Genomic DNA, 20,008 nt, shown 5'->3' with positions numbered 1-20,008 from the left:
GGCTTCCTCGGCATCTACCGGCGCATAGCTCAGTACACTTGAAGCCCACAGCTCACAGCAACCATGGAGGTGGACTCGATGGCCGGACAGGACATGGTGATCAACGCGCAGGCGATCGCGCAGCAGGCGCAAGACGAGGCGGACACGATGATGGACACGGAGGAGAACGACAGCGGCGTGGTGCGCCCCAACTTCCCGGCGCTCAGCGCGCAGCAGCAGTCCGGCGGCAAGAACGACTTCCGCCGCGTGCGCGTGCCGGCGCACCGCTACACGCCGCTGAAGAACGACTGGCCCAACATCATGAAGCCCATCGTGGAGCACCTCAAGCTGCAGATCCGCATGAACACCAAGACGCGCTGCATCGAGCTCAAGAACTCGCCGCACACGACGGACGCCGGCGCGCTGCAGAAGGCCGCCGACTTCGTGCAGGCTTACATGATGGGCTTCGAGGTGCAGGACGCCGTGGCGCTGCTGCGTCTCGAGGACCTGTTCATCGACACGTTCGAGGTGAACGATGTCAAGATGCTCAAGGGCGACCACCTGAGCCGCGCCATCGGCCGCGTGGCCGGCCAGGACGGCAAGACCAAGTACGCCGTGGAGAACGCCACGCGCACGCGCATCGTGCTGGCCGACCAGAAGATCCACATCCTCGGCTCGTTCGCCAACATCAAGCTCGCGCGTGACGCCATTTGCTCGCTCATCATGGGCGCGCCGCCCGGCAAGGTGTACAACAAGATGCGCAATGTAGCTAGTAGAATGAACGAACGATTTTAAACGCACCAGCACCAGTACCACCAGACCCCGTCCGGAGCCTTTGAGTTGCAAGTTTTGCTGCAGTGAGCTGCGATGGAAGGAACCACAGGGGAAACATCGGAGTCCCCACTTAAATATATTCATTTTGCTTGTGTCTTTTGTCGTCCTAGCTGTATCCGTGCGTTGGTCCTGTGATGCTGTGTCTCTAGAGAGAGGGGGGGCACAGCAAATAACAGAAGAGGTCGCTTTCTACGCGTCGAGCGTCGTGCCTTGTGTCTATACCGGCAGCAACTCGTCTGCGTTCTGGTTACGCCCTGGTGGCATCTGTCCGTCGAGCGGAGTCGACGGCGACTGCACCAAGCGACCCTTGAAAGGCGCTTGCTGTCGGTCGATCTGCCAGACTACGCCGGCCGATACCGCCGTTTGCCGCCCTGGTTGGCGTCCAAAATTCGATGCAGCTCCCCTGTGATCGGCTCGATGTTCCTGTCGGCTTCGAAGCAGTCGAACAGCTCTAAGTCCACCCCCGGCATCTCGCTGTAGAACGCCAGAATCTGCCCACAAATACAAGCCCCGGTCAATCAAAGAGCCCCAACAGCAACAGCAACTTCTCCAGTCTTGCAAACGCACCATGTGCGCCGACCCGTAGCACGAAAACATGCCCTGCGCGCCCCGAACGTGCACCACCTGCGGGTCAATCTGGTTCAGCGTCGCCGCTGCATCAATCAACAATTCCAGCACCTCGTCAGTACGCAGCCTCCACGACCTCCGGCTGCACTCTGCCTACCAAACTGCAGCGCGGCGTCCTTGAGGTTGATGATGGTGCGCGTGAACTCGTCCGTGTTGACCTCCGTGGTCTCCGACTGCGCGCTGCACCCATTCCATTCCATGCATCATCCATTCCATACGTTAGTGGTTAAATCGCCAATGCCAGCATGGTCCCTTGACTTGACGCACATCATGTCTCCGCTGTCGCCATCCAACAGACAGACGTAGCTCGTGCCCGGGTACACGGCCTTGATGCGCTCGAACTGCTCCTGGAAGAGCATGCGTCTCTGCAGGTCGCCGCGTCGTCGCGACAGGCAGCGACACCAGAGACTCATGCGGCTGCTGCTTCTCCGCCCAGCGGTGCGGCGGAGCGGAGCGGAGTGCGCGGAGAGGAGAGTCGCCCCGCGTCACGCAGCACTCGACTCGACCCGATCGCCCTCCTTCCTCGTCTGCGGGGAAAATGTATGGTTTCGCCGTTATGTCGTGGTGTCGAAGGATGGGCTTCTGCACCGCTCTTTGTGGGACGCAGAAATTTTCACGCCCTGCACAACAGCTCGTCTGGTATTGGACTTCAGTGTTGGCGACCGTGCTGCGGTCCGGAAAGAATGGGCGGTCGTGACACACGGTGTGGGAGCGAGATGGCCATAGTGAGTTGAAGTTCATTTTCGTCTGAAACCGAGAGCTCTCCATCAAGTCTACTGATCTATCTCCACGCACACGCAGTATCGGGGCCTCTTCACTGGGCGGCGGCCCCCCAGTCGGGGCACTCGCGGGGCAGCACAAACAGCTCTTGGCGCTCGTCCGGGTTGGTGAACGGCAGGTTGTACGTCAACGACACGATCTCTAGGCGGGGCAACCGCAGGTACCCTGCACGCGTGGGAAGATAGGCAGGCAGGCAGCAAACTGTTAGTTTTTCTGGAATAAATGACGTCGAGTTCCAGTGAATCAGCAGCAAAGTATGTAGTTTACCTGTCTTCGTTGGCACCAAGCCCAGCCGGAACACTTGCTCGTCGAAAGGGAGCAAGTCCTCCGTGGCGTTCGTGCGACCGGAAATGTAGAACGCGCCCTCTGCATCCACGGGCTTCACGCGCAGGCTGTGGAACACGGCCTCGTTGTTCCTTACGCGAACATCCATGTGGACCACCACACCCTCGACGCCGAACGGCGGCGTCTCCACACTGAACGTGAGCGGGGCGTCCACAAATGAGACCATCGGGATCTCCAGCCACGTGCTCACCACATCGTTCCGCTCGCCACCGGGGGCACTCGCAATCGTCGACGCCTCTCGACTCCAGACAACCTTTACCCGACCAAGCGTGATGAAGGTAGAAGCCACCTTCGGCACTAACCGCAGACAGAAACACCGCGAGTCGCCGTCGTTGAACGTTGCGCAGATATCTTCCGCGGTGTCGTTGGAGTCCGAAGATACCGGGCCGAACCCCGAGATGGCCAGATCTTCCACCATGTTCGTCTCCCGGGGCTCGAACTCTAGCGCCAACACCTTCAGAGGCTCTCCGGATGTGCAAGTGACGCTGCCCTGGAAATTTACCGTGTTGCCCACGCAGCCATAAGAGCCCTTCGGCATTTGCGCGGCACCGGGTACACCTCCTCCGCTGAGGAAGTCGTGGATGAGGCCACCTTGAATCGCGAACGGGTCGTGACATACCAACTCGAAGCGTTCATCAAAACCCACAGCCACGCCAGCCTTGGTTGTGTACGCGACTGATACGACTAGCGTAACAGGAGTCGCTCTCGTCGATCGAACAATGACACGGAGAGTTTCTTCGGTTTCCGGGTCCTTGTTAGGCAGCGAAATGAGGTCTCGAGGTTGTAGATTCGTATCCAGCGCCACTGGTGTCAGCTCTCCAGCCTGCTCTGTGAAGAAGAATGCATCCCCAGGCGCTGGTGATACCGGCGGGGGCTCGCAAACAACCTGGAATGTGACGTTCTCCAGCGTGTCCTCGTTGGCTGATAACTGGAACGCAAGTACACGGAAGTCTCCTGTCAGGAGCGGCTCGCGGGACACCATAGTCAAAGTGGCCTTTGCACGTGGCTGCATAATCATCAGCGATGAGCCCCGAAGGTGAGCGGTGCCATCCTCCTGAATAGGCTCGACTGCGTCAGCGAGACCTGGCCGAGGGCCTTCCACGAGGGAGAACATCGATTTTCTCCTCGAGAAGCTCGGCGAAGCGGATCCGTTGCCCATAGCAGGCACACGTCCGTTCACAAGATACGGCTGCGGTGTTTCTCGTTGCTCCACAGATGCACGCTCAACGAGCAGGCTGAAAATCAAGAACTCGTCCTCTGTTTGTACACCGTTCGCCTCGACACCATCGGCCTTCACGCCGTTCTCCGAACCTCCAAGGTAGAACCGCACCTCCTGGATAGATAACATCTGCCGGCCATCGAGCACATGCAGAGGAACTCGCAGATCTTTCGTCACCTTATGTGTAAATTCCAACGACGTGAAAAACTTCCCATCCACGCAAGCCAAAGTTCCAGATTCCAGATCAGCCTGATGGTAGATTACCGTACGATAGCGCTCGTCGTTGAACACCAATTCTATCTTCGCCATCACAAGCGGCGACGGGAAATGTGACCGCAATCCCAGCTCCAGTGTTACGTCCTCCTTCACGCAGGCAGAAGCGCGATCAAATTGCGCCGTTAGAGCGAACACAGGCCGAGATCGATCGAGTGCCAGTTCATGTCCATTGCCAAGCGCCGAATTCTCAGTAAACGGTGCTCCCAGTGCAGACGGGTTTCTCCATGCAGTAAGAAAAGAGTCCTGGATACGGCCACGTTCCTTCGGGGATATAAATTCCTCCACGACAGGCGACAACAACTGCAGCGAGTAGTCCAGGTAGGCCGCAGTATCTCCCTGGCGGAAGGTGCAAATAAGTAGCTGCTTCAGAATCTGAGCGGTTTGTGCCCAGCAGTTCTCAATCGCAAAAGTAGCTTTCGCTTTCTGTAGCTCGGCGCGCGAGCGCTCGTACTCTCCAGATGCCAACCGCTCGGTGCCCAAATGTACCAGCAATCGGCTTTTCATCCGACTTCGCGGCGCGTTGCGGTCAGCCACGAACATCGTCAGGTGCTGGATTGCGTGCTCCAATAAAACAATAGACCGTTTGGCGTGGGGTACGGTCCTCTCCATAGCATGTCGATACTTCACAAGTGCTGCCACCGACGGATCCTGAGACGCCGCGTTCGCTTCAGAGACCACCGGGTCACCACCAACGAAGACGGAAGGCACCACGACAAAGTCGCGCTCCGATAAAGTCTCACCATTGGGAATAGCGGTGGGAACGGTGGTCGCTGCGGTCAGACCGAGCTTAGCAGCCGCCTTCCTCCGGAACATGGCGTACTTGGCAGCGATGGAGTAATATAAATACGGCTCTTTATACACGTCCGAGTCCAGCCCCGTGCTCGGAAGGGAGCCGCGAATGGAAGTGGCCTCGGCCAACAGTTGCGCGAAGACATGGTACTGGCGCGAGACCCACTCCCAGTGTTCGTACGCTCGGTCCGCCACAATAATCGCTCGCGCGTAGACGCCCATGTGGCGCTGCAGCTGGTCCACCGCCCCCTTGATGTTGTTGGACGAGAAGATCAAGTGGTAGCACAGCTTGAAGTTGACGAACTCCGCCATCGTCATGACCTGCGTGTAGGCGATGCAATCCACCGCCTCGTTCTCATTCAGCGGCAGCGCAATGATCGCGCGGTAGGACGCCTCGTAATGCTGCAGCACCTTGGTCGTGTAGCGCCGGAACTCGTAGTAGTGCGCGATCTTGAAGCTCAGCCGCGCGTGCAGCGCCTGGTATCCGGGCGTCTTGGCCAACGCCTTCTTGTACCTCTTCACGCGCTTGGACTGCGCCTTGTAGTAGTCCAGCGCCATGTTGCGCACCGACGACTCGAGCTTGAGCAGCACACTGGAGCCCCTCACCAGGTCCCTGGACCTGAGCAGCACCAAGCCCTTGGCGTCCGTGTCCAGCCTCCTCCTCAGGTTGGCCAGCCTCTCCTCCGTCGTGTTCATGGGCGCAACGCCGGCGTCGTCCACCTGCTGCATCAGCACGAGCATCACTCGGCACTCCCTAGCTGCACAAAGGCATAAAACCCCATCAGTATCAGTTCCTCACTTCACCCACCCCGGGGTATAAGGCCCACAACGCCCACCTGACAGCGTGCGCTTGAGCTTCTCGACCTCCTCCCGCAGCGCCGTCTCGCGCTGCTGCCAGTCCTGCGGGCTCCAGCGCGGGTCGAACTCGTCGAAGAGCAGCACGACGGCGGGCAGCAGCTCGTGGTGCTTCTTGAGCCAGCGCGCCTTGAGCACGCCCTGCGTGCGGTAGCCCTCGAAGTCGCGCTGCGTCTGGTTGGGGAACGTGCCGTGCTTCTCGCGCAGCTCCTTCTTGACGGGGAAGCGGTGCTCGCGCGGCAGCGACGCGAAGTGCAGCTTGGGCACGAACTCCTCGTTGGCCGCGCGCACCAGCGGCAGCACCTTGCCCTGCAGCTCGCGCGAGCCCAGCGCCGCAATCAGCGGGTACGGCGTCTCCTTGAGCTCCGCGCCGAAGCTCTCCATGGCTGGCCGCTTCCAGGCTCTCGGCTCGGAAAATGAGCTCGCCTTGAGGCCCCCTTCCAGAGGGTTACACAATCAAAGATGAAGATGTACCCTTTTGTGTACCCCCACCTGAGTCGACGGGTAACCCCTCAGGTCCAGTGTAACCACAACTACAGATCTACTCTACGATCGCGTGTATGTTGTTGCGGCAGTTGCGTCGACCCGCGGCGCTGGCTGCGGGTTCCTGCAGGTCGTCGAGGCTGTTGACGTCGCAGTGGAGAAGTGCGTCGAGTAAAGCTGCTGCTGCTGCTGCTGCTGCGACTCCCGCCAAGCCCAAGAAGAAGTACCTGAATGATCCGAGCCTCCGCGTCCGCATCGTGCCCATGCTGGAAGACAACTACGGTGACGCCAAAGCTACCTAGTGGAGATATGCATGAGTAGCCATTTTGTTTGCTAACGGCTGCGTGTGTGTGGGTTTGCATGCATGCAGGCTACGTCGTGGTGGACGAGGCGAACCACACCATGTTCGCGGTGGACCCGGCCGAGCCCAGCAAGATCTTGCCCGTGTTGAAGGAGGAGGAGACCACTCGGAAGCGCGAGTTCCTCGGCGTCTTGACCACGCACAAGCACGCGTAAGCAACTCATTCGATACGTAAAGTTACTGAGTAGCGTGGAGACTAATTGGAATTTGATGTTGGTGGCATTGTAGTGACCACGCCGGCGGCAACGAAGAGATAGCCGAAAAGTATCCGGGCATCATGATCGCCGGGCCGGAGAACGAGCTGATCCCAGCGCGGAACCGCCCTGTGAACGGTGGGGAGAAGTTCAAAATCGGCGCGGCGAACGTCAAAGTGCTGAACGTGTCGTGCCACACGAAAGCGCACGTGGCGTACGTCGTCACGGGAGACGCGGACACCCCGCCGCTGCTGTTCCCTGGCGACACGCTCTTTGTTGGAGGCTGCGGACGCTTCTTTGAAGGAACCGCCGAGGACATGTACCGAGCGCTGTACGAGGTTATCCTCACGCTGCCGAAGGACACGAAGGTTTACTGCGGCCACGAGTACACCATGTCGAACCTGCGTTTCGCGCTGAGCGTGGACCCGTCCAACCAGGCCTTGCACGAGAAAATCGCGGCCGTTCGTATCCGCCGAGCGAAGAACCTGCCCAGTGTGCCGTCGTCGCTGCGCGAAGAGATGCTGTACAACCCGTTCCTGCGCGTGCACAACGAGACCATTCGCAACGCTGTCGGCGGCACAGATCCCATTAGCGTCCTTGAGAACCTTCGTCGGCGCAAGGATTCCTTTGAGTAAGGCGGGTATAGCTTGCGGGGTAAGGTTGGTCATTTCTTGCAAGCTCTAAGTACAAGCAACTGTATTGAGTGTGGTCACCACTACTTTCACAACGAGTTCCTCCCATCTGCTTACTCTTCGAGTGTACTACATGCAGTATATGAGCTGTCCTGGCAAGGCGTTAGATAATTGCTCAGAATTTCAGAGCAGCAAACGCACGGTGGTGCAACGGATTAGCCTTTCCGAGACAAACAGCGCAGATATCGCTGAAAGCTTGGTAGGAAGCGCGCATCTCCTGTTGCAACTCGTCGTGGTTCAGGTTCTCGGGAAGAGGAATTGATGGATTCACCAGCATACGCCGGAGCGTGTCTGCATAGTCGAAGTGGGCGAGCGCAAGAGGTAGGTGGCTGCGCCAAGCCACGAGTTCAAGAGCCTGGAGGAGCTGCTTGCGCAGATCGTATGCCTGAACGATGTTGCCCAGCTTGAATTGGGCATCGGAGAGGGCCCGCGCCACCGCCATCGCAATACCGTGACTACGGTGGAACGGGATCACCTGGCCGCGCACTTCAATGCCCTTTGAAAGGTTCGTGAGCTGCGTCACGACCTCCGCGTACTTGAACTGGTTCAGATTCTGCTTCGCTTTCGCCAGCGTATTCCTCGCTGCGAGGGCTGCCGAAGCGACAGCAGCCGCCGATACATCGAGCTGACAGTCAGAACACACCAGCTTGTCTTCCACCTGAGCGAGCAAGTAGTCCTTCCCAGAAGCCATCACAGAACAACGCGGGCAGCAGAATCCTTCCAGGTAGCGGTCGACCGACTCGCTCAGCGGCGCCGCGCACCGGCCACACTGGCAATCGAAGTGCTTGGTCTCACGCAGCTCCTTGCGTCGCTCGGCGCGCTCCTTGTCAATGTCAATGTAGCTCAGCGTGATCTCGTCTCCTTCCTTGATGTCCCGCAGCGCTCTCACTTCCGCGATCCCGTCTCCCGCGTTCGACCAGGTGCAGTTCGGCTGGCAGCTGTGGTTGATCAGTCCGCAGATCGGGAACAGCCCCACGGCCGCCACCAAATGCTTTTCATCCAACGCATCCATCGAGTACGAGTTCTCATTGATCTGCGCTGCGATAACGAGAATCTCCTCCACGGGCAGATGACACTCGTCCGGAAGGTCTTCCAAAATCTTCTTGGCGCCAGCGCGCACGTGATCCGCCCACGCGCCGCCCTCCTTGTCCAGCACGTGCACCAGGTCCTGCACACCAGCGTAGCTAGCGTGCACCACGCCCTGCTCGTCGGCGCGCAGCTTCCCGTCCGCGGTGTCCAGCGAGCGCGCCGCCAAGATCCGGATCAGCAGGCGCAGCAGGTCCACGTCCGTGCTGGTCTTGCGCGCGGCCAGGTCCGCCTCCTCCAGCGCCCCGCACTCCTTCTCGTGCACGTCCTGCAGCTTCTCCTGGCACGCGTCGCTGCAGAAAAACACCTTGGAGCAGTCGTCGCAGCAAATGTCCGGGTCGGCCGCGCAGAGGCACACGGCGCACAGCGTCGCGCGGTGCTGCGACAGCACCACGTTGCCGTACGCGCGCTCGCTCAGCACGCTCTCGCCCTCCTGCAAGTCGCGCGTGGCGCGCAGCATCCGCCCGCGCACGGCATCGCGGTCCACGCGCCACGCGAAGCTCTCGATGGTCATAATCGGAAATGGCTTCACTGATCTTGTGTGGCTGCAATCCAGGGTTGCCACTTGACGACCGAGTCCCAACCCGTCATGTCGCTAAAGTCAGGTGGCACAAAACCGTACCCTTTATATGTTCTTATCCAATTAGGCCACTAAATCCGATGCTATGCTAGTTGCAGCTTGAGGGGCATCTGACACACGGTCCGATCAATCAGAAAGTATCGGAGCCATGTTCAAGCGGCTGTCGGAGCGCTTCCCCGCGGCGGCCACGCGGCTCGAGGCGTACACGGGGACGTCGGCCAGCCACGACGCCAAGACCGCGTCCCCCTCCTCGGACGCCGACACGACCGCCACGTCGCCCCCGTCCCCCGCGCAGGAGTCGGACGGCAAGAGCCCGTCCCCATCGCCGCCGCCGCCCACGCTCTTCGGCGAGGAGAGTGACGACCCGTCGGCGCACCCGGCCACCCTCAAGACGGCGCTGGCCGAGCGCTTCAACTCGGAGTCGGTCTCGGCCGCGGCCGCCAGCATGATGGGCTTCATGAAGAAGGCGCAGGTGGTGGCGGCCTCGGCGGCCAAGGAGGGCGCCGTCAAGGCGCGCAAGGCGCTGGACGCCGCCGACATGGACGCGCTGCAGCGCCGCCTGAGCTACGCGCTGGACCGCTCCACGGGCGAGGTGAACCTGGAGCTGCTCAACTTCTCGTACGTCACGGACAGCGTCGTGGCCATGGGCTTCCCCAACATGAACCTGGGCACGAACCGCACGCTGCTCAAGGACAACCCGATCGACCTCGTGGCCATGTACCTCAACTCAAAGCACGGCGGCCACTACATGATCTGGAACCTCAGCGAGGAGACGTACGACTACGCGTTCTTCGACAACCAGGTGCTCGAGTTCAACTTCCCGGGCCACCCGGCGCCGCCGCTCGGGCTCGTCTTCAAGATCTGCTCGTCCATCGAGAGCTGGCTGCAGGCGGACGACAAGAACCTCGCGGCCGTGCACTGCCTGACGGGCAAGGGCCGCACGGGCACGGTCATCGCCTGCTACTTGGCCTGGGTGGGGCAGTTCCCCAACGCCATGGAGAGCTTGGAGTACGTGGCGGAGCAGCGGAACACGTCGGTCGAGAAGCTCACGATCCCGTCGCAGCGCCGATACATTCAGTACTTCAACAACGTCATGGACGGAGTGAAGCCGCGGTCGTCGCCGTTGCTGCTGCGCCGTGTGATTATCAACACGATCCCCGTGTTCGAAGAGCGGCGGGTGCTGGAGCCGGCGAAGAAGAACTCGTCCACGGATGACGGATCTGAGACGGTGGGCGTCGAGGGCGAGTCTCTGACTACCCCGGCTGCAGCAGCGGAAGGGGACGAGGAGGAAGAAATGATTGAAACAGTCGAGGAAGGATGCTGCCCGTACCTGCAGATTTTCAAGGGAGGAAAGCTCGTGTTCACAACCACCTGGAAGGACATGGAGGATGGCCATGGAATTCAGTGGGCTAGCACTGGGGACGGATCCGTGTCATTCAACGTGAACTGCATGCTGCAGGGAGACATTCTGGTCCGCTGTCGTCATTTGACGGCTGCCGGAGAGCGCGTTTCGATGTTCCGTGGCGCATTCCATACCGGTTACATCCCGCAGGGCATCTTAAGGTACGTTATATCAACATTTTGGGCTTTAGTCGTAGTTGACATCTAACGTTATGGTGTATTAACTGCAGGCTCACCAAGGCGCAGCTGGATGGTGCTTGTGGCGACCCCCGCTTCGACCAGGACTTTTTCGTCGACTTGATATTCGCGGATGTCGAAACTGAAGGAAAGGCTGCTTCTGCAGATGCAACGGGTAAGTGCTGTGGATGTAAGTTGCCAATAAATCTGCTGCCCTCCCATTGCTGACTTTGATGTCATTGCAGGTGGTGAAGCGGCAAATGCCCCCAAGAGTGAGGGTGTTTCTCTGAACGAAGAGGACCGCCAAGCTTACGAAGATATGCTTCACCGGGATGAGGCATTCTGGCAAGACATCGAGGATAGGAAGAAACGACTTCAAAAGCTGCGCGAGGAGCTACAAAAGAAAAAGAAGGCGGAAGCCGAAGCTAGGGCTGCCGCTGAAGCTGCGGCTGCTGCTGCCGCCGAAGCTGAAGCCAAGGCAAAGGCGGAGGCAGAGGCTGAGGCGGCGAAGAAGGCGCAAGCGGCACAGAAGCAGAATTCGTTCAGTATTAGTGGCACAGACGAAGACGCTGGATACGCGGCTAAGGAGAAGATTAACCGCAAGGGGAGCTGGAATGAGGAGAAGGACAAGGAACTCATGAGCGAGCTTGAATCATTAACGAGTGGAGCGCTGGCTAAGGCAGCCGAAGCAGGGGTGGATTTGGAGGAAAAAACCGCCGATGCAGCAAAGTCCGCCAGCGGAAAGGATGATTCTACAGACCTGTCGAAAGAGTTCGACGAGATGAAGAACTTGGAGAAGGAGCTGGGTCTTCAATCGTTCTCTAGTGACCTGGCAAGTCTTCCTGATGGCAAGATTGATCCCCAGCTCGAGCTGCTGGATGCCGAGCTCAAGGGTCTCGAGGGTTTGTCACCGAAGGCCGGCGACGGGACCGACGACGTTATGAATTTTGGTGCGGATGATTTTGAGGAGCTGGAGGAGTATTTGAGCGGCCTCTCGACCAAGTGAGCAATAGTGCTATCGGGTCTAGCCTTCGTGGGTGTCCGCGCTGTAGTCAAGAATTCTCACACAACATAAGCCCCACCGCAGTGGGTATAATATACCAGTGTTATATGATAAATACGTCAAAGGCCGAAGAGGATGATGAAAACATTGGCTAATTCGCTAGATAAACGTCACCGAACAACCCGCCGTTTTGATAGTTGTGATTCTCCATTCTCCATTCAAATGCACTAGTTTCCTCTGTGCATAACTTTTCACCTTGGGTTACATATATCTTACTAAGCTTACTACGGTGTACAGTGTAGTACATGTAGTAGAGGATAATATCTTATCATCAATGCTCTTGAAGCAGTGATCTACAGGCAACATCAGCCGTCGCTACCTACATTTTCATGCACATGGATATCCGGCTACTCGTCCACGTGGCGATCCCAATCATCACGATGTTTTGCCAGAGCTCGCACCGTATAGCGAAATCTCCGATTACTAGAGGAAGGAAGAGAATACGTCCTACAATGCACATTTCGTATAATAATAATAATAGCTGTGACTCGAGCCAACTGTTTCAAACCAGAGGGTATGCAGTTCACGGTCAAAGGATATCGGGTGCTACCGTGACTGGTGTCCACCGCTAGAGGTCCCATCTGCGAGCACTCAGCTCAATGGAGCCTCGCCCTCTCTAGAGAAGTATGAAGAGCATCGATTCACGGGTCTTAGAACGCTATTATGAAAGGAGGGAACGACCTATAGTACTGCTCACTTATTCAGCGCGAAGGACGGTTTCTCTTCTAACGTGAAGAAGTCACTTTCTAAAAGTGGCCTCTCCACTTGTATTCCGTCAGTTTGTGCAGCTGGAGGACATGGGAGAACGGTGTCAACACTCGCTTACTTCGCTGCCCAGACTTGCTCACAGGCTCAATCGAGTGGCCACCAGTCACAGATAAACCCCAGACCCCTTTGATTCATTTTGCCATGTGCACTCGTTTGACATCAGAGGGCCTTACCAGATGTGATCAATCAATAAAACAGCTGAGTGGATCAAACCATCCTTGCCCCTGACGATCCAGTCTCCAACTTTTGGGCTCGAGCGCATACAGCGCTTCCGGTTCTCTAAACCCTCCTGCGACTTGGTAGGCAGCCGATTCTCTCGATCCCTCTTCCCGATATGGAACTGCCGTTCAGATCTCCAGGCTGCCCAACTCCAGACACCAAGAAGCAACAACAACCCGGCAGTGCGAGATCATGCGCAGTGAAAGAACCCATTCAGCCACAAAGGGGCGGAAGACGCGGGGCTGCCAAGGCTTCTTACGGACCAGCACACAAGATTCGAATGCTGAGAGCAGAGGTGTCGTCTTTGGAGGAAGAGCTCCGCGGACTGCAGTCGAAGTGGATCAAGCACCTACCGGACAAGCGCGCTCTGTTCACAGCTCAATACTCGGCCCACGAGAAGTACAAAGCCGGCCAGTCCGTGGTCTTGCACGACGCGCTCAAGGATCTCCACCTGCAGCAACAGTTCATGTTTGCCTCCATCCAGTCGGCCATCTTCCGTTCGCCTTTGTATTCCAGTGGAGAGGAAATCTTGAAGACACTCCATTTCAGCACCCAGCTTGCCTCTGACCCAGCGGACCGCAACTCAGCGCTAATGATCCACAAACAGCGGTCGCTGGCAATCCTTCCGTCCTACATGGACCAGGTCACACGAATGGCAGTCGACAAGGCACAGAACTACCAAACCAACAACACCGCAACCAAAAGTGTACTACCCATTTCTCAAATCGACATCACCGGCTGCAAGGACTGCACGCTGGTTACAAGCGTCTTCATGTCGGAAATCCCGCACACCTCGTTAGAAGAAGTCTTCGCGGCGGTTCTGGCGTACTTCGACTCGATCCCAACGGCGATGAGGCGCCACTTTGGTGCTAAAGCAAGTCGCACAAGGCTCAACGACGTCGAGGCATCAGTGGCGTACTGGCGCTCACCACCGACGGCGTCGGATTCGCACCGACCGTAAACCACGTCATGTGTGCCAGCCTCACACCGTCGCTTGGCGTCGTTCACGTTGATGCTATCACCGACGACGCCTTGTACCCCACTTGCCGATCGGCGTTCGACATCTGCGGACTCACCCTTACGCCCCGGAAAGACCCCACCACAGGTAGAACCGTATCCGTGACACTGCGCTGGGTAGTGCTGTTCCGCTACAATTTGCTGCCAGACCACCCCGTGCTTCGGAAAAGTCTAGAGGTCGTCCGGCCAATTCTCAATGGAGACCTCATCACTGCGTCTGTGTGCAGCTACATCCAGGAACTGCTGCAACAGAGATACACGCCCTAAAGTTCAATACTACAATCCTAACGATTCATTAGATTCATTTTCTGTTTCTGTAGTTCGTAGAATAGCTACTGTGGTCGACTGGGACATCGAGTTGCAATACTGTACAAAGAGCATATAACTCATCAATGCTGTTTCCTCCTGGCCTTTTAAAAGTAGTAGAGAACCTCAGCCGCTGTGGGCCGCTCGAGAGGACTCAAACTCACGCAACTTTCAGCAAAGCGAGCCATGCCTGGGTCCATGAATTGTGAGAACTGCACGCGCATCTTCCCCGTCGACATCATCTGCATGACGGCTGCGTCCGAGAAGCCGCTGCCCTTCGCGTGCGAGTATGGCAACTCATGGGTGTCTAGCTCCGACAGCACGACGCCTAGTGAGAATTCGTCGGCCTTCTCGTCATAGTGCTCTCCTAGCATCACTTCGGGTGCCATCCACAGCCAGCTACCGACGCCAGCGGTCATCGTCTCGTCCGATCGAGTGCGGGACGCCCCAAAGTCGGTGATTTCGCGTCGAGAGATTCTGTGAGCAAAATGTTTCGAGACTTGAGATCGCGATGCAGCACTACGGGCTCCAACGAGTGCAGGTACGTGAGGGCTTGGCCACTTGGTACACGATCTCAACCTTGGTGGCGTCCATGCCTTGTGGGACAGTAGCTGCTAAGCAGCGAGCGCAGGTCGCCACCGGCCATGAACTCGCTCACGCAGCACAAGTCGCTAAGTGATTCCCAGGTCACGCCAACCAGGTGTACGATGTACGGGTGCTCCATCGTTGCCATCAGCCGGATCTCAGACAGGAACGCTTGGATCTGCACCAGGTCCTTGCGCTTACTCGGGAGCAACATTTTGATATCCACGTCCTGACCTCGATAGCGGCCGCGGAACACCTCGCCGTAGCCCCTCTACCGATTAATGCCCCGAGCTGTACACGATCGATAGAGATCCTTGCCGCTACAATGGCGGGGTCCTCCCATAGACCGTTGCTGCCGTTCGTGCTGCCTGGCATCGAGGCCTCCGTGGAGTACGTTCTGGACGTGGGGATAGATATGTCTTGGTAATCCGTTTTATCTGCAGCATAGACGCCCTCGAGTAGCGGCGCGTTCTTCCGACCGTCAGGCGATTCCAACAAACTGATTGGGGGTTGGCTGCTGCGTCCTCCTCGGTTGTTGCGCCGGCGCCACACGACGAAAGCCGCAAAACCGATCAACACGACCCCCACGGCCCCCGCAACGATTCCAACGATCGCCCCAGTAGTACTGGGCCAGTACCCAGGCCACTATTAGAGCCTGAGGACGACGACTCGGATGAGGATAAGTCGCCCCAGGAACAGTAGCTCGTCACGGGGGTGGTCAGGTCGGCGTACAGCGCGAACGAGCCTATGGAGCACTCCGAAGGGAAGACCGCCTCGAGCTGCGCCACAACCGACTGGCAGGCCGTGCTGGTGCACATGATGGCCATCTCGGCGTCCGTAGGCGTGGACAGCGAGGTAACGACGTACCCTGAGTCCGAGGCACACGCGCTGGTGTCTGATGAGGCCAGGACCGTCTGGAGCGAGGCCACTTCGCATGTGGCGGCGCTGGTGACCCGGATAACCGCTGCTGCTGCGACCGCTCTGGCGACGAACCACATTCTTGCCGCCTTTGACTGGGGAACGAAGCTGGGGAGTGAGGGGGTTTACGCCATTGCACAGGCCTCTCCGGTCGGCGGGCGGGAACTCATATCAAGACCTCGCACAGAACGTGCATTTTGATACCCTTGAAGTCAAGGTTGACGTACTTTGGATACAATAATTCCTCGGTTATGACTCATATCGTGAAAGGTCGGGTCTAAGACTTCAAAGACTTCAAGGAGCACAAGCCTAATGGCGTCTCCGTTTGCTCCCGCCGTGATGCCAGGTGAGCCCCATCGTCACGTTCAATGCAGGATTCCTTGGCTCATCTCGTTCATAGTGTGGCAGGATCCGTTCGTGGAGGTGATCAAGTTCGGCATGACGCATCGCAACGTTGGCTGGCACGCACAGGGCGACGTCGAACAGACCCAAGACCAGCACATCCACAAGAACGTCTTCCGGATCCGAGGGGCAATTGCTGCGACGAACTACCTGCGGGTTCCAAGGTTGGTCGGCGAGGCTGTTATGTTTGTTGGCTCCTTGTTTCTTATGGCTGTTGTTTGGAGTTTAGAGATGCAGCAAAGGGAACACACGGACTGGGCCTTACAGGGCGCTACGCTTACGTGCAATTACGTCGCATCGGAGACTTACCCATGACGATTCATCTCGATTTCGTCACGAACAAGAAGACGGCGCTGCGATTCACGCTGAGCTCTATCTATCAGCTGGTTCGGAGTGCCGGAACGGTTTTGAGAGTGCCTCTAAGCTTGGATGCTCGGTGGACCGTGGTTGTGATTGACATGGCGGCCTTACTGGATTCCTTTAACCAGTACGCAAGAGAGACCTATCGTCACCTCAAGGTAACATTGGTGGTAGAGGCCAGGATCTTGACCTATATCTTCTGACCTTGTGGCGCGTTCAATTATTTTAGACCATCACACTATGTGCGTCCATGAATGTGCGAAACTTCTTTGTGTCTCCCACGCTGTATACACCGACGGTAAGTTTCATCAATTCAAAACTTGCTACAACATCTTCATGAAGTTGACTCAATCTGATGTTGAGATTTGTCAGACCTTGCCGAGCACCCTCCGATTTCCTGGGGAGTTCGGAGAGCAGTATCGTTGGCTCATGGTGCCGTCAGAATCTAATCCAATTGTACACCACGGTATTCACCGACAAATCGATCCAGTGAAGCAGGAGGATCTTCGTATTGCCGCAACACCCACGCCTAGTACTCGAGTGCGTCGACATTCACTCGAGTCTACGCGTACATCCCACAACGAATTCGTTTCGGATGAAGTATCTCCTACTCACGAAGTAGACGCTGAAGTGACAGCGAAAGGATCTCCAAGAACACGAGACTCGAATCTTCGCCGTGACAGAAACGACATCTTGTCAAAGGTTTGTTCGAGCGAATCTGAACCAAACTGTTGCTGGAAACTCACGTCATTCGGTTATTTTTATTATTAATATTTGTTATTCAGGCCGATCAGATATTACGCGATGCTGGGATCTTTGACGTGAGTGCAGGCACCGCGAACAACCAGGAGCCAATGGATACCGCATACCAATCACCGCTTGACTCTCCTGCTATGAGGTATGCCTCGCTGACCAAGAGAGGGCTCCGAGCCAAGATCGTCTCGTCTTCTACCAAGGCAGAGTGGCCCGATCCGATTTTGGAGCTTGACCGGGTTATCGGATTTTCGAACGATTATTCACGAATGTTACTGTGGCTTCCTGATGGTTCTGCCTGCGTGTACACAAGTTCATCAGCGATCATCATCAGGGAATTTTGCGACGAAGGCATGGATCCAAGACGGTCGGCTACTTCACAGCGAGTCTCCACTGAAGCTGTCAAAGGCTCATTGGAAACTACCAGTTCAGCTACCGCGACTCGGGAGCACTTCTTATACGGGCATTCAGCGTCCATCTGTGCTCTAGCAGTAGCGAGCGATGGGGGGCTATTGGCATCGGCAGAGGTACCTCTTCAAGCGAAGAACCAAAATGGGGTCAGACTTTGGGATCTTGCAAGTCGCGAATGTGTCACCGTAGTCAAGGCGCAGCCTAAAGGCGTTCACGCGCTTTGTTTCTCGAGCGCGTCAAAGCGCCGCCTGCTGCTCTGCGCTGTCGGGCGTGACGAGTGTTTCCGCACACAAATCTTCATCTGGGATTGCTCGTGCCTTCGACATGGAAAAAAGGAAGCTTATTCGGGGGCAGCAGTCAGTCTAATGGCGCGACAAACGTCGGACTTCCCGATCGACCGCGTCGCCTTCTCTCCATACGAGCAGCAAGATCACTACCATCTCGTGTCATGTGGTCGGGAAAATATTCGCTACTGGCGCGTGAATCCAAACACTGGCCATCTCACGGGTTGTCCCGTCATTTTGAACGAATACTCTCGAGGAACCGTGTTCACGGATATCGGCTTTGACACGATCGCAGAGTCGCATCCTTCCGACATTCGCCGTGTTCGCCCGCTGTACGTGGCGTCCAGCTTGGGGACATTGCTTGTGATTGACTACGACTCGAAGCAGGTTATCTGCGTGTACCAGCTTCACGATGCCAGCATCAACTGCTTGTCTATCAACGAAGGTTTCTGCGTGACCGGATCAGACGACTGCTTTCTCCGAGTTTGGCCATTGGACTTCACCGATTTCTTCTTGGAAGCGCACCACGAAGCTGGAGTGAGCTCGTTGGATGTATCCCCCGATGGGATGAAGGTGCTGGTCGGCAGTCGCAACAACGCGATCGGTTTATTGGATATCGCTGACCAGCAGTACGCAACTTTGCTGCGATCCCACACTAAAGAGATAACTGCGATGACGCCTGCACCATGGGGTTCTCCGCTAGCCTCTTTGCTACTCGAAGATGCACGAGCAGGGGAGATTGGTACCGCAGAGAGCGAGCTGGTAACAGCTTCCAGTGATGGCACGCTGCGCGTTTGGGACACAACGTCGGGGTATCAGTTATATGAGTTCGACATGCAGGAAGAACGCGTGACGTGCTTGGCCGCGTCGCCGGTGCATAGCGGCATTGTCGCAGTAGGCTTCGCTTCAGGCTGCACGCGGATCTTTGACGTACACCGAGCGCCTACGATGGATACTACTAGTGACAACAACGCTAGCGAGGCCCCTTCAAGTATGCTGCATGAATTCCGGCAACATCAGAGCTCCATTCGTCACATTGAGTTCGACATCGACGCGGAGCATCTATTCACATCGGGGGCTGGGAAGCAGTTGTGTCTATACGACGCACGACAGCAAGACTACTTGCCGTTGAAGATGCTGCTGGCAGATTTTGATCCTGAAGACGGTCGTTTTGTACTCAGTCACGACAAGAAGTGGCTAGCCATAGTCAGCAGCGACAGGAAAAGTATCGTCATGCTTGATCCTTGCTCACTTCGCGTGGCGGCTACGGTTCAGCCACCAAAACAACCAGGAGGTATCTCTCTGACAGGTCAAGAGGAGTCACTGAAGCTTGTGCGTTTCTCCAACAGGTCGACAGAGCTGCTGGTACTATCAGCAAGCGATCGCCTGCATATATTTTCCCTTCCAGACCGGGAGTTCGTGCAGTCGATGCCCCTGCTTGGGCAAGATGGTATCAGCGCCTTGGTAATGAGTGCCAATGCGAAATACATGGCCACTGGAGGAGTGGACGGATCTCTCCGCGTTTGGAACTGGGACGACAGAGGACGCATTGGGCGAATGCACCAGTCATTTATCGGCCATGGGGGCAAAGTGAACGATTTGGCGTTCACAAAAGATGGAAAGCGGGTTATTGCCTCGGGTGAGTCGAGTGCGATCTGCATTTGGCAGTTCCACGGAGATTCGTCGCCATTGTCGCCGCGAGCAAAGAGCGGCAGCATGGATTTAGAAGCCATCTATTCGTTCGAGCGGCGCGACAACAACTCCGAATCGAGCGGTGAACAGCTCACACACAATAACGAAAGTACCTCGTCGCTGTCTGCTACAACTGCAGCTGCGTCCAAGTCAAATTTCCGACTAAGTCTCGGAGCCGACGCTCTGAAGCTGGAATCCGGCAGTCGCGCCACACAAAACGACAAACTTGACAGCGTTCTCAGCAACAAGACTGACACAGTGGGTACCGATGTGCCCACAGCGGCTGTGGGGCTAGCAAAGACTAGTGGCGGGAACCTCGTTTTATCCAGTGCGGCCGGTGGCTTTAACCCTTCGAGTTTCGCTTGGTCGTACACCACGGGGAAGATGCTTTACGCGAAGAACACTATCTTAGTGGTGGAGTATATCGCTTCTGGCCTTCAAGCATTTTGCGATGATCACAGCTCGAATGATTCCTCACCATTGAAGCCTCCTGATGAAATTGTTCTGGTACAGTTGTCGCCCAGTGGGGAATACGTCGCAACAGTCTCCTCC

The 20,008-nt window shown here is 56.9% G+C and overlaps 8 protein-coding genes across 8 annotated transcripts; 5 read left to right on the top strand and 3 right to left on the bottom strand.

The window, feature by feature from the left end:
* Positions 1-20: 20 nt before the first annotated feature.
* PHYSODRAFT_359998 (hypothetical protein) lies at positions 21-774 on the top strand (the record flags this gene model as incomplete). The annotated part of the gene is made up of 1 exon (XM_009525301.1): positions 21-774. The coding sequence occupies exon 1, from the start codon at positions 64-66 to the stop codon at positions 772-774; it is 711 nt and encodes a 236-aa protein (XP_009523596.1). The 5' UTR covers positions 21-63.
* A 380-nt stretch (positions 775-1,154) lies between these two features.
* On the bottom strand, positions 1,155-6,088 carry PHYSODRAFT_313348 (hypothetical protein; the record flags this gene model as incomplete). Its single annotated transcript, XM_009525300.1, has 9 exons — positions 1,155-1,304; positions 1,381-1,466; positions 1,538-1,620; positions 1,708-1,860; positions 2,286-2,385; positions 2,488-3,223; positions 3,284-3,571; positions 3,638-5,607; positions 5,686-6,088. 9 exons carry the CDS (start codon positions 6,086-6,088, stop codon positions 1,155-1,157), a joined length of 3,969 nt encoding a protein of 1,322 aa, XP_009523595.1.
* Positions 6,089-6,547: 459 nt separating this feature from the next.
* Positions 6,548-7,377, top strand: PHYSODRAFT_298826 (hypothetical protein; the record flags this gene model as incomplete). Its single annotated transcript, XM_009525299.1, has 2 exons — positions 6,548-6,699; positions 6,777-7,377. 2 exons carry the CDS (start codon positions 6,548-6,550, stop codon positions 7,375-7,377), a joined length of 753 nt encoding a protein of 250 aa, XP_009523594.1.
* Positions 7,378-7,549: 172 nt separating this feature from the next.
* On the bottom strand, positions 7,550-9,034 carry PHYSODRAFT_313346 (hypothetical protein; the record flags this gene model as incomplete). The annotated part of the gene is made up of 1 exon (XM_009525298.1): positions 7,550-9,034. One exon carries the CDS (start codon positions 9,032-9,034, stop codon positions 7,550-7,552), a length of 1,485 nt encoding a protein of 494 aa, XP_009523593.1.
* A 214-nt stretch (positions 9,035-9,248) lies between these two features.
* Positions 9,249-11,684, top strand: PHYSODRAFT_313345 (hypothetical protein; the record flags this gene model as incomplete). Its single annotated transcript, XM_009525297.1, has 3 exons — positions 9,249-10,663; positions 10,732-10,853; positions 10,924-11,684. 3 exons carry the CDS (start codon positions 9,249-9,251, stop codon positions 11,682-11,684), a joined length of 2,298 nt encoding a protein of 765 aa, XP_009523592.1.
* Positions 11,685-13,008: 1,324 nt separating this feature from the next.
* PHYSODRAFT_313344 (hypothetical protein) lies at positions 13,009-14,012 on the top strand (the record flags this gene model as incomplete). Its single annotated transcript, XM_009525296.1, has 2 exons — positions 13,009-13,606; positions 13,633-14,012. The coding sequence occupies 2 exons, from the start codon at positions 13,009-13,011 to the stop codon at positions 14,010-14,012; spliced, it is 978 nt and encodes a 325-aa protein (XP_009523591.1).
* Positions 14,013-15,208: 1,196 nt separating this feature from the next.
* On the bottom strand, positions 15,209-15,634 carry PHYSODRAFT_313343 (hypothetical protein; the record flags this gene model as incomplete). Its single annotated transcript, XM_009525295.1, has 1 exon — positions 15,209-15,634. One exon carries the CDS (start codon positions 15,632-15,634, stop codon positions 15,209-15,211), a length of 426 nt encoding a protein of 141 aa, XP_009523590.1.
* A 358-nt stretch (positions 15,635-15,992) lies between these two features.
* On the top strand, positions 15,993-19,490 carry PHYSODRAFT_492481 (hypothetical protein; the record flags this gene model as incomplete). Its single annotated transcript, XM_009525294.1, has 9 exons — positions 15,993-16,120; positions 16,186-16,474; positions 16,546-16,614; positions 16,815-16,848; positions 16,918-17,018; positions 17,102-17,137; positions 17,234-18,694; positions 18,746-19,368; positions 19,409-19,490. The coding sequence occupies 9 exons, from the start codon at positions 15,993-15,995 to the stop codon at positions 19,488-19,490; spliced, it is 2,823 nt and encodes a 940-aa protein (XP_009523589.1).
* Positions 19,491-20,008: the final 518 nt, after the last annotated feature.

Source organism: Phytophthora sojae, assembly GCF_000149755.1.
Source record: "Phytophthora sojae unplaced genomic scaffold PHYSOscaffold_3, whole genome shotgun sequence".
Taxonomy (NCBI): domain Eukaryota; phylum Oomycota; class Peronosporomycetes; order Peronosporales; family Peronosporaceae; genus Phytophthora; species Phytophthora sojae.
Note: the sequence above shows the minus strand (reverse complement) of the source record. Positions and strands in the feature narration are given on the sequence as shown.